General features: G+C 43.8%; 1 protein-coding gene across 1 annotated transcript in view; it reads left to right on the top strand.

The window, feature by feature from the left end:
- Window positions 1–11,658, top strand: part of ARG2 (arginase 2) — a 33,648-nt gene that overhangs the window by 13,457 nt on the left and 8,533 nt on the right. Inside the window, exon 3 of the mRNA XM_003797378.3 lies at window positions 10,464–10,641. Within this exon, the coding sequence (XP_003797426.1) occupies window positions 10,464–10,641 (178 nt within the window). The remainder of the gene's footprint in view (window positions 1–10,463; window positions 10,642–11,658) is intronic.

Raw genomic sequence — 11,658 nt, 5'->3', positions numbered from 1 at the left:
AACCCGTCACCTTAGGTGTATGTGGCTGGCGCCTTAGCCACTTGAGCCACAGGCGCTGAGCCGACATTAGATTTAAATAGACATTTCTCCAAAGATTTTTTTCTGGGAGGAGGACAGAATCTCATTCTGTCACTCAGGCTAGAGCACTGTGGTGTTATAAGCTCATAGAAACCTCAAACTACTAGGCTTAAGCAATCCTCCTCAGCTTCCCAAGTAGCTAGGACTACAGGCGCCCACCACAATGCCTGGCTAGTTTTTCTATTTTTAGTATGACTGGGTATTACTCTTGCTCAGTCTGGTCTTCAATTCCTGAGCTCAAATGATCCACCCATCTTGGCCTCCCAGAGTGCTGGGATTACAGGTGTGAGCCAATGTGCCAGCTCTCTAAAGATGTTATACAAATGGCCAATAAACACATTAGTTATTAGGGAAATGCAAGTAAAAACTACAATGAAACACCATTTCATGTGCAGAAGGATGGCTGTAATAAAAAGACAGTACTGAGTGCTGGTGTGTAGGGAGATTGGAAGTCTCATATGCTACTGGTGGGAAATGGTGTAGCCACTTCAGAAAACAGTTTGATAGTTCTTTAAAAAGTTAAATAGGCCAGGCATGGTGACTCACGCCTGTAACCTTGCACTCTGGGAGGCCAAAGCTGGAGAATCACCTGAGGCTAGGGGTTCAAGAACAACTGGAGCAAGAGTGAGACCCCCATCTCTACAAAAGAAAGAAAAATTAGTTGAACATTGTGGTGGATGCCTGTAGTCTCAGCTACTCAGGAGTTTGAACCTGCAGTGAATTTTGATGATGCTACGGCATATTACCCAGGCAATGGAGCAAGACTGTGTCTCAAATTAAAAAAGTAGAATAAAGCATATACTTATGTGATTAAGCAATTCCATTCCTACATGCATACCTCACAGAATTCAAAACACATCCACGCAAAAACTTATATACAATGTTCATGCATTATTCATAATGGTTAAAAGTGGAAATGAACTAATTGTCCATCATTTGATAAATAGGTGAGCCAAATTTGGTCTATCCAGGCAATGGAGTATTATTCAGCCTTAAAAGGATAAAGGACAAATGTATACTGCAATGTGGATGAACCTTGAAAATATGCCAAGTCAAAGAAGGCAGATACAAAAGGCGACACGTTATATAACTCTGTTTATACCAAGTGTCTGGAATAGGTAAATCCATACAGAGTCGACTGTGTCCCTAGTGTTCCTAGTGTTAGCTCCCCATGGTGTTCTCCAGGCCAGATTTGATTGACTCCTGCATTTAGGATCCAGGCCCTGCCCCCTCCCACCTCTTCTCTCTGTAGTCCTCTGGCTGTGCCCTGGCCCCAGGGGAGTTGTGCATTTTTCTGCAGGGCTGAAGGTATTATGTGCCTCTGTGGTAAGCACTTCCCCCTCTCCTTTTATTTCTAGCTAATACCTTCAAGAGGTATTCCCTCTTTGGGAAGCCCTCCTGACTCTTCCCTTCTGGGATCCCTGCTCCCACTACATCCTGTGCACAGTTGGGTCATAGCAGCTCATGCTGGACTGGACTGCCACTTTCCCTGCCTGTCTTCTGAGCAGGCCAGGAGCTTCCGGAAGGCTGCTGCCATTCCGTAACTCTGTATTCCTGGGACTTAGCAGAGTGCTGACTGCACATTTGTTAAAGGAGAAAAGGGGGCAAAACACTCATGGCATTTCCCTGTAACTTTGTTCACCATCATAACCCATGATTGATCTTTCCAAATTACTCTTTCCTTTCTTTCAAAATGACTTGCTCAGAAGCCACCTGTTTTCTCAGATTTTCAAGAATGTATGACCGAAGGATAACTATCACATGTCAAATTTAAACTCTTTCAAGGTGATTGGCTACCAGCTGACAGATTTATTCAGGCTAAATGTTAGTAGGTAAGAATGGTGAGTTACTGCCCCTTTTTGGAAAGTATATTTTTATTTTATTTTATTTTTTTAGAGACAGAGTCTCACTTTATTGCACTCAGTAGAGTGCTGTGACATCACACAGCTCATAGCAACCTCCAACTCCTGGGCTTAGGTGATTCTCTTGCCTCAGCCTCTTGAGTAGCTGGGACTACAGGCGCCCACCACAACACCTGGCTATTTTTTGTTCCAGTTTTGGCCAGGGCTGGGTTTGAACCCACCACCCTCGGTATATGGGGCCAGCGCCCTACTCACTGAGCCACAGGCGCCGCCCCGAATGTATATTTTTAAACCAGGATAAAGGTAATGATAACTTTTTTTTTTTTTTTTTCTTTAAGAGACAGAGTCTCACTCTGTCACCCTGGCTAGAATGCAGTGGCTATTCATAGGTTTATCATAGCCCACTGCAGCCCCAACTTCCTAGGCTCAAGTGATCTTCCTGCCTCAACCTCACAAACAGTTAGGACTATAGGTCCATGTCACCACACCCGGCTAATTTAAAAAAATTTTTTTTTTCTTTTTGAGACAGTCTCACTGTGTTGCCTTCGGTAGGGTGCTGTGGCATCACAGCTCACAGCAACCTCAAACTCTTGGGCTCAAGCAATTCTCTTGCCTCAGCCTCCCAAATAGCTGGGACCACAGGCACCTGCCACATACCTGGCTATTTTTTGTTGCAGTTGTTGTTGTTTAGCAGGCCTGGGTCGGTTTTGAACCTGCCAGCCTCGGTGTATGTGGCTGGTGCTGTCACCACTGTAGTACATGCACTGAGCCATTTTTTACATTTTTTGTGCAGATAGGGGTCTTCTAGTGTTCCCCAGTCTGGTCTTGAACTCCTGTTCTCAAGCAATCCTCCCACCTTGGCCTCCCAAAACACTGGGATTACAGACATGGGTCACCATGCTTTGCTTGCTTTTTTAAAGTAAGGCTGACCTTTAGTTACTTTAGACAGATGGCATTATTCCTTTACTATTCAAAACAGCATAGTCCAAGGTGGAACCTAAGGGATTACAGTGGTTGGTTTATACTCTGTGAATAAATTTGCTTGTTCACTGTTAAGGACCAAACTTTCTCAGTGTTGAGGATATACTACCTGTGTGTGCGTGTGTGTATGTGTGCTGATAGTCAGATTTGAAGAGAAGAAAACCACAGATTAGAAAGGAAGTAGGAAGTACTTTCCTGTGTGACCCAAGAACTGAGTCATAGTAGGGTGTGGCATTGTGGGTAGGGCTGTCAGAGAATCAGTGTTCTAAGATTTTTTTTTTTTTGCGACAGAGCCTCAAGCTATCCCCCTGGGTAGAGTGCCATAGCATCACGCTCACAGCAACCTCCAACTCCTGGGCTCAAGCGAGTCTCCTGCCTCCGCCTCCCAAGTAGCTAGGACTACAGGCGCCCGCCACAACGCCTGGCCATTTTTTGGTTGCAGCCATCATTGTTGTTTGGCGGGCCCAGGCTGGGGATTCGAACCTGCCACCTTAGGTGTATGTGGCTGGCGCCTTAGCCACTTGTGCCACAGGCACCGAGCCTTATATTCTTTCATAGGGAGTATAGAATATTCACACTGTGTGATCACAAGATTCTTTAGGAGCCACTTCAATGAGAAATCAGTGCGCCTGTGTTTGTTTTTGGTGAGAAGAAACAAACAATTTTGATCCAAATGATATAGTCATTCATATTACAGCTTTTGGGAAGTGTTAGATTATGCTATTAGTTTCTGGGAAAATTAAAAAAAAAAAAGAAAATAAGATGGGAAGGAAAACCACAAAGATACCTTATCCATCTGAATCTAATCTGTAATCTCCAGGACATGGGAAGCCTTTCCTTGTTACCAATTTAAACAACTGTGTGAGGTAGGACAGGATTAGAAACTGAACTTGGTTAGAGATCTCGACTCTCTTGGGAAGTTAGGGGCACGTGGCAGAGAGTCTGTTCTTTGCATCTGCTGTGACACTTAGCCAAGGCCATAGCCATGTATTCTGTGCTTTTAGCCCAGAGAAGTAGAGAATGCAATTTGTGTGGTTTGAAGTTTCTTGGCCCAACTCACCAGGATGACAGCCTAGGGTTTTGGGGAGGGAGCCACATTGGGACTGTATAGCAGAGCGGTACTAACCAGTCTGATGTGTCTTCCTTTAAATCCTTTTTGGAATGAGGTAGAATGTAAAGAATCTTTTAAAGATCAGATGCTATGGATGGGTGTAGTGGCTCATGCCTGTAATCCTAACACTCTGAGAGGCCAAGGCAGGTGGATTGCTTGAGCCTAGGCAACCAGCCTAAGCAAGAGTAAAATCCTGTCTTTACTAAAAATAGAAAAACTAGCAGGGCAAGGTGGCGGTCACCTATAGTCCCAGCTACTTGGGAGGCTGAGGATCACTTGAGCCCAAGAGACTGAGTTTGCTGTGAGCAATGATGATGCCACAGCACATCAGAGTGAAATTGTCCCCCTACAAAAAAATCACATGCTGTAAAAAGAAGTACTATGTCCCCAGGGGTTGTTGCTATCTCTTCCTCTGATAAGCTACTGGAAAGACAGGTTTTGTCAGGTCTGTTTTCAGAGAAGCTTGACAGTCTTGTTCTGAATGAGAGATATGGTTACGTGACTTAGTGAAGTCAGAGAAACCCTACTCTTACCTCTCCCTGCTGCCTGTGCTGGGACCAGGCGGTTAGGGCACCGACAGCTGACACAAGGCCTAAGCTGACTCAAGCTGATCTAGACGGTTGACATGACTTTGGTTCAGAGGAGTGTCCGTTACTAAGCCTGTCTTCAGATAATACTATCTGATCTCCTTATGTAAGAAGGATAGATGTAGCTGGAGAACCAATTAGCAGGAAATGTATTACTGGCTTTGGAAGTCATCTCATTTACAATCTTGAGCTAAATTTTCAAGCGTGTTTTGTATTTGAACTTTTTGTACTCAGGCATCACATTCATGCAAAAGCATCAATTAACACCACGCTTGTATCATTTGCTCCCAAGTAGATGTTCATGAACATGTTTGAGGTGATGGTCTAGAACCACATGGTTGCCTTCCATCTTTGAGCCCCCAGTGCCACTATCCCCCTTCCCTCTTCCTCCATCATGGTCTTCACTGCCTCTGAGAACACCTACTTGTTGCAGAGGCAATGGGTTAGTGGAGTGGGGATGAAGGAGATGTTGAGAGGACTGATTGGAACTGTCTTCTCTGGAGCACCGAAGTGATCTAGAACAAATACATCTTCTTGTGGAATAAGCTTTCTTTCTCTAATGTGCCAAATATATTTTGGGGACTGGGTCTAAGGAGCAAAGAGAAGATTTTAGATATCTCAAGGCACATGGTTCTTGAGGTTGTACAACCTTTGCGAGTTAAATGCACTAAATAAAAATGAGTTTACCTAAATAAATCTCTTCAAAGGTTACCCAAACCATATTTTAGGGATAAGAAAGATATTGTCCCAGGCCAGGCATGGTGGCTCATGCCTGTAATCCCAACACTTGGGAGGCTGAGGCAGGTGGATTGTCTTGAGTTCATAGGTTAGAGACCAGCCTGAGCCAGGGCATGACCCTATCTCTTAAAAAAAAAAAAAAGATACTGTCCCAAATTAACTCTGGCAATATCCCCCCTAGTTTAGAATTCTGGGAACATTGCAACTTTATTGTTGAAAAGCTGGTATTCTTGGCTTGGCGCCTATAGCTCAGCAACTAGGGCGCTGGGCACATGCACCAAGGCTGGCGGGTTTGAACCCAGCCTGGGCCTGCCAAACAATAATGACAACTTCAACAATAAAATAGCCAGGCGTTGTGATGGGCACTGGTAGTCCAAGCTACTTGGGAGGCTGAGGCAAGAGAATTGCTTAAGGGTTGTTTGAGGTTGTTGTGAGCTGTGATGACACAGCACTCTACCAAGGGCGACAAAGTGAGAAAAAAAAAAAGCTGGTATTCCAGGTACAACTTTGGGATTCTGAGAATTAGCAGGTGCATCCCTTCAAAATATTGTGGTGGCTGAGTCTGTAACATTGTAAATCATCAGTACCCTGTCAGCACCAAGATTAGAGTCCTTGTTTTGCTTTCTGTTTCACTGACTACTTCTTCCTGACAAGTCATACACCCATCCATCTTAATTAGGGACAGTTTGGGACAACTGCACACTGAGCGGCCCCTCGCTTTTCCATCTATTATTCTGCCTTCTGCCAACGGGCTACCTGTGACTTAGTAGACTCTCCCCTGTGTCACCCTACTTCGGTTTTAATTTTTGTTTGTTTTTTAACTACTAATGAGGAGTCAGCCCACGTTGAAACACCTCTCCCTTAGCTTGCTGAGAGCCTTGGTAGCCGCTGGAGCCACCTATACTGGAAGTGACAGCAGTTCGGAGAATGACATACCCTTATGCTGTTGAAGAAATACTTGCTTATTCAACACATTGTCTTGTGGGTCTGTAACCCAAAGATGATTTCAGGTGCTCTAAACGGTGAGCTATTTCGGCTTGCTGAATTTTCTCCTCTGCAACGTGTGGCTAGTACACTAGCAGAGGATGTGAGAGCCTCCCATCTGTGAGTGCCTTGCACAGCGTGTCATGTGGAGGCAGATAATTCTGTTCCACTGCCTCCTTTCTTCTCATGGCATCTTTCACAGATACACTCAGTAGCCCTGAAATAGAAGTGCTGTTCACAGATATTGCTAAGGTCAGGTAGGGCTGTTTTGATTTCTTCCCCACAGCCAGGTTGCATCATTCTGTTGATGCACTTGTGTTCCCGTTCCACTCTGATGGAGCCTGGAGTGCTTTATCAAGGCCAAAGGTAACATCTGGGTCTGAAAGATGAAGATCAGTAGTATTCGGTGTATTTTATTACCAGCACTCAGGAGAGAAGCAGTGAGGCTCTGCCAGTGTATAAAGAGCAAGTGAAAAGTGAGAGCCTTTCAAATTGCTTCCAGATCTGTTTGACATGAGAGCTGCTTTGAAGTTTCAGGCTCATCTTGTCCTGCAATGCCACTTAAAAAAGAAGAAAGAGCAGCAATGAAACAGTAGGTCTCATCTGACCTAGACTTGCAGATGAAATGACCTAAAGCACAGAATTAGACAAAGGGATATTTCTCTTAGGAACGAGAGGCAGATACTGCTTCCATGTTACAATATTTGCTGTTTCCACTATTCTAAGAGTCATATATATGTGTAGATGTGAGAGAGAGAGAGTGTGTGTGTGTGTATGTGTATATATATATATATATATATATATTTTTTTTTTTTTTAATAGATTCTCCCTCTTTTGCCCTGGGTAGAGCGCCATGGCATAGCTCACAACAACCTCAAACTCTTTGACTCAAGTGATCCTCATGCCTTGGCCTCCTGAATAGCTGGGACTACAGATGCCCACCACCACCCCCAGCTAATTTTTCTGTTTTTTAGAGATGGGGTCTTGCTCTTGCTCAGGCTGGTCTTTAACTCCTGAGCTCACGCAATCCACTCACCTCGGCCTCCCAGACTGTTAGGATTGCAGGTGTGACCCACTGTTTCCAGCTGTATTCTAAGAGCCTTTAAAATATTTGTGATGGCCTGGGCACAGTGGCTCACGCCAGTAATCCTAGCACTCTGGGAAGCCGAGGCGGATCGCCTGAGCTCATAGGTTCAAGACCAGTCTAAGCCAGAGTGAGACCTCGTCTCTAAAAATAGCTGAGTGTTGTTGTGGGGCCAATAGACCTGCTACTTGGGAGGTTGAGGCAAGAGAATCACTTGAGCCCAAGAGTTTGAGGTTGCTGTGAGCTGTGATGTCACGGCACTCTATGGGGGGACGTGACAAAGTGAAACTTTGACTCAAAAAAAAAAATTAAGAGACCATTTCTTATGCCTTATAAATTAAAAGAATTTGCCATAGCATTCTGATAAAAGTATTAATATTACTCAGTTTATTCTACTCTTACAAAGATTAACCTCCCATCACCCTCCCCACTTATCTCATAAACACTGGCTGATGGGTTACAATTCATCTTCTCTACATCTTGCATTGCTCCAGTATTAAAAGTTCTCATCCCTATTAAATTGGTCAACTCTTCTGAAACATGGCGTGTGTGTTTATTCTTTTGGGCTATTGTTCACTTTTGAGAAACCAGTCCTGGGTTCTGTGCTGGTCTTTTGGGTGCCTTGATACTATTGATACAGTGGACAGTAGAGGAGAAAGCCTGTAAGAGGCCACATCAGAATGACGTATTTGCTGATTCAGCTCTATAATGAACAAGACTAGTTAATAATAGGGCGGTGCCTGTGGCTCAGTGGATGGGGCACCGGCCCCATATACCAAGGGTGGTGGGTTCAAACCCGGCCCCAGCCAAACTGCAACCAAAAGAAATAGCCAGGCATTGTGGCGCCTGTAGTCCCAGGTACTGGGGAGGCTGAGGCAAGAGAACTGCCTAAGCCCAGGAGTTGGAGGTTGCTGTGAGCTGTGTGATGCCATGGCACTCTACCAAGGGCAATAAAGTAAGACTGTCTCTACCAAAAAAAAAAAGAATAGTTAAAAATAATAAACATTGGTAATCCCAGAGCAACATAAACTTTATTATTTTTTTCTTTTTTTTTTTTTACTAGCCATGTAGAGTAGTGGGAGTGGTGAAGGAACAAAGGAATCTATAACTGGTTGTCATCAATTAGTTGTAAACACAACTGCACTTAGACCAGCCCATAAAGTTTAATATTCTGAGTTCTTAATTACTTAAAGGTTATAGCAGTAGTGGTTTGGCGCCTGTGATTCAAGTGGCTAGGGCGCCAGCCACATACACCTAAGGTGGCGGGTTCGAAAATAGCCCGGGCCTGCCAAAACAACAATTACGGCTGCAACCAAAAAATAGCCAGGCGTTGTGGCAGGCATCTGTGGTCCCAGCTACTTGTTAGGCAGAGGCAGGAGACTCTCTTGAGCCCAGGAGCTGGAGGTTGCTGTGAACTGTGATGCCATTGCACTCTACCCAGGGGGACAGCTTGAGGCTCTGTCTCAAAAAAAAAAAAAAAAAAAAAAATTTTTTTTTTTCTTTGTAGGCTGGGTACCTGTAGCTCAGTGGCTAAGGCACCACCACATACACTGGAGCTGGCAGGTTCAAGCTCAGCCTGGGCCTGCCAAACAACAATGACAACTACAACCAAAAAATTGCTAGGCATTGTGGTGGGCACTTGTAGTCCCAGCTACTTGGGTGAGACAGGAGAATCGCTTAAGCCCAAGAGTTGGAGGTTGCTGTGACGCCAGGGCACTCTACTGAGGGCAACATAGTGAAACTCTGTAGAAACTTTGTAGAGACAGGGTCTCACTGTGTTGCCCAGCCTGGTCTTGAACTTTTGACTTCCCACCTTGGCCTCTCAAAGTGCTGGATTATAGCATGAGCTATCACATTTGGCTTTGATACCTTTGCTTTCTGATGGTTCAGTGTTTGATGTACAAACTTTGATGTACAAAATTATTTTTTAAACTGTATAAAATTACCTTTAGGGCTATGTGTATAAGATATCCATGAAACAAGTAAATTTTGTGTTTATAATTGGGTTCCATCTCTTAAGACATCTCATGTATATTCAAATATTATAAAATCTGAAAAAAATCCAACATCCTAAACATCTCTAGTCCTGAGCATTTCAGATAAAGGGCACAAACTCTGGGGCCAACATGGCCTAGATCTATATCCTGATTCTGGCACTGAGCAACCACCTGACCTTGGCTCAGTTACTTCTCTTTGCTTCAGTTTTCTCATCTACAGAATAGGCATATTTTAGTTGCGTCATAGAATCATTCTGAGTCTTGAAATAAGGATTTATGTTGGCTTGGCGCCCTTAGCACAGTGGTTATGGTGCCAGCCATAGACACTGAAGTTGTTGAGTTTGAACCCAGCCCAGGCCAGCTAAAACAATAATGACAACTGCAACAAAAAATAGCCAGGCATTGTAGCAGGCGCCTGTAGTCCCAGCTACTCAGGAGGCTGAGGCAAGAGAATTGCTTAAGTCCAAGAGTTGGAGGTTGCTGTGAGCTGTGATGCCATGGTACTCTACCGAGGGCAACATAGTGAGACTGTCTCAAAAAAAAAAAAAAAAAATAATAAAATAAAAAATTAAAATTAAAAAGAAAAAAATTATGTTAAGCAGTTAGAACAGTACCTGGGACCTTGTAAACAATCAATATTTCTCTTTTTTAGGATGTCTGACTTTGTATTTATGAAAAAGTTTATAACATTAGAATTTCCAAATATGTATTTTGTCCTAAATAATACTTTTCTTTAAATTCTGTTCATGCTTGTTGATATTTTATTTCTACTCTGGGATATCTCAGATCTAATTGCTACTAATGTTGTGATTGTTCAGTGAAACCAATCAACACCTCTGGGTTTCAGTTTCCAAAGCCCAGCTGCTTCTGCTAAATGGTATTCAGAATAGGATCTACCATACGGGATTGCTGGAAGGATTCAGACAATCTTGCCACAGTCACGTGACCTTTTGAACTTTGTTAAAAGTTATGTGTGGCCCAGGCAAGTAAAAGTTAGAATAGCACATAGAATTCAACATATCGTCCATTATGTGTTCCCAGGATGCCACCTAAAAGACTTTGGAGATTTGAGTTTTACTCCAGTACCCAAAGATGATCTCTACAACAACCTGATAGTGAATCCGCGCTCAGTGGGCCTTGCAAACCAGGAACTGGCCGAGGTGGTGAGCAGAGCAGTGTCAGGTGGCTACAACTGTGTCACAGTGGGAGGAGACCACAGGTGAACTGGGAGATGCATGGAGAGGGCTGGGTTACATGTTTTTTGGGGGTAACATTTGGTTCTGTTTCCTCATCTGGAGGAAAATACCCTACAGAGTTTTTAGGGTATGATGTATATAATAGCATTTTTTTTTTTCTGGAGCCAGAGTCTCACTTATTCACCCTGGGTAGAGTGCTGTGGTGTCATAGCTGACAGCAACCTTAAACTCTTGGGCTTGAGCAATCTCTTGCCTCAGCCTCCCAAGTAGCTGGAACTACAGGCACTCACCAAAATGCCTGGCTAGTTTTTCTCTTTCTGGTAGAGATAGGGTCTCACTCTTGCTCAGGCTGGTCTTGAACACTGAGCTCAAGCAATCCAACCACCTTGGGCTCCCAGAAGTGCTAGGATTATAGGTACCTAAATGAGTTATTTTTTTTGAGAAGAGTCTCACTATGTTACCCTCGCTAGAGTGCTGTGCTGTCCCAGCTCACAGCAACCTCAAACTCTTGGGCTTAAGTGATTCTCTTGCCTCAGCCTCCTGAGTAGCTGGGACTACAGGTGCCCACCACATTGCCTGGCTATTTTTTTTGTTGCTGTCGTTTAGCTGGCCTGGGCTAGTTCAGACCCTAGGTGGATGTGGCTGGTGCCATTAAACACTGTGCTACGGGCTCCGACCCCTAAGTGAATTTTTTAATTGAGTTGCCCTGTTATATTAATAGCTTTTTTTTCCTTTCAGATTTTAGGAAAGTATCACTTATAAATTGTCTAAAAAATTGTAATGCTGTGTAATTTTTATTCTTAAGAAGTTAATATAGAACATAACTACAAGAGGGACTTTACCTAACAAATGCAAATGTTATAACCGACTTGTTTCTACCTTCACATTAACCTGACATTAAAAGAAAAAAATGTTTTGTTTTTGAGATGGAGCCTCAAGCTATCCCCCCTGGGTAGAGTGCCATGGCATCACACTCACAGCAACCTCCAACTCCTGGGCTCAAGCGAGTCTCCTGCCTCAGCCTCCCAAGTAGCTGGGAC

Source organism: Otolemur garnettii, unplaced genomic scaffold (genome assembly GCF_000181295.1).
Source record: "Otolemur garnettii isolate 467f Iridium unplaced genomic scaffold, OtoGar3 scaffold00115, whole genome shotgun sequence".
NCBI classification, from domain to species: domain Eukaryota; kingdom Metazoa; phylum Chordata; class Mammalia; order Primates; family Galagidae; genus Otolemur; species Otolemur garnettii.
This window is presented reverse-complemented; position numbering and strand designations above follow the sequence as displayed.